Source organism: Penaeus monodon, chromosome 15 (assembly GCF_015228065.2).
Source record: "Penaeus monodon isolate SGIC_2016 chromosome 15, NSTDA_Pmon_1, whole genome shotgun sequence".
Taxonomy (NCBI): domain Eukaryota; kingdom Metazoa; phylum Arthropoda; class Malacostraca; order Decapoda; family Penaeidae; genus Penaeus; species Penaeus monodon.
The window spans coordinates 7437539-7438038 of NC_051400.1; the positions used below are offsets into that span (position 1 = coordinate 7437539).

General features: G+C 37.8%; 1 protein-coding gene across 1 annotated transcript in view; it reads left to right on the forward strand.

Moving 5' to 3' along the window:
* The window catches only part of LOC119581721 (neurogenic locus notch homolog protein 1-like), a gene marked incomplete in the record, with an annotated part of 24689 nt that overhangs the window by 2671 nt on the left and 21518 nt on the right, over positions 1–500 (forward strand). The window contains 1 exon segment of the mRNA XM_037929846.1: positions 201–406. Within this exon segment, the coding sequence (XP_037785774.1) occupies positions 201–406 (206 nt within the window).

Sequence of the window (500 nt, forward strand, 5' to 3'; positions counted from 1 at the left end):
TCACAATATTATTTTGTTTTATGGTAAGTATGAAGACCTAACGTAAGAACATTTATTCATAAAAGGAAATAGAGGGGAAAAATTAATACCAACTGTCTGATACTTCAAAGAGCTAATTAAACCTCAATTAACAACAACAATTATCAATTCCTTGTTCACATATGCACTTTTTTTCATTTTTTTCTTTTTCTTCATAACAGACTGCCGGATGTAAGAGCAACAGAAACAAAAACACCGAGAGAATTTTGGAATTACGAGGAAAACGAGACAATGTGTGAGAATGAAAAAGCAATGGGTCGGAAGGAAAGTGAAGCAGAAATAATAGCAGATAATTCTTCGGCAAAGCGAAGAGAGAAACGACAACTGAGGGTTGACGTCGCGCAGGAACCAGGCGAGAGCGAGCCAGGTAAGCGAGAAGGAAAAACTGGGGAGATATGATATGTCACGCTGCAGGGTTGGGATGCAATCTAGGTTGTTTTACGAGGTGTATATAGAATCAT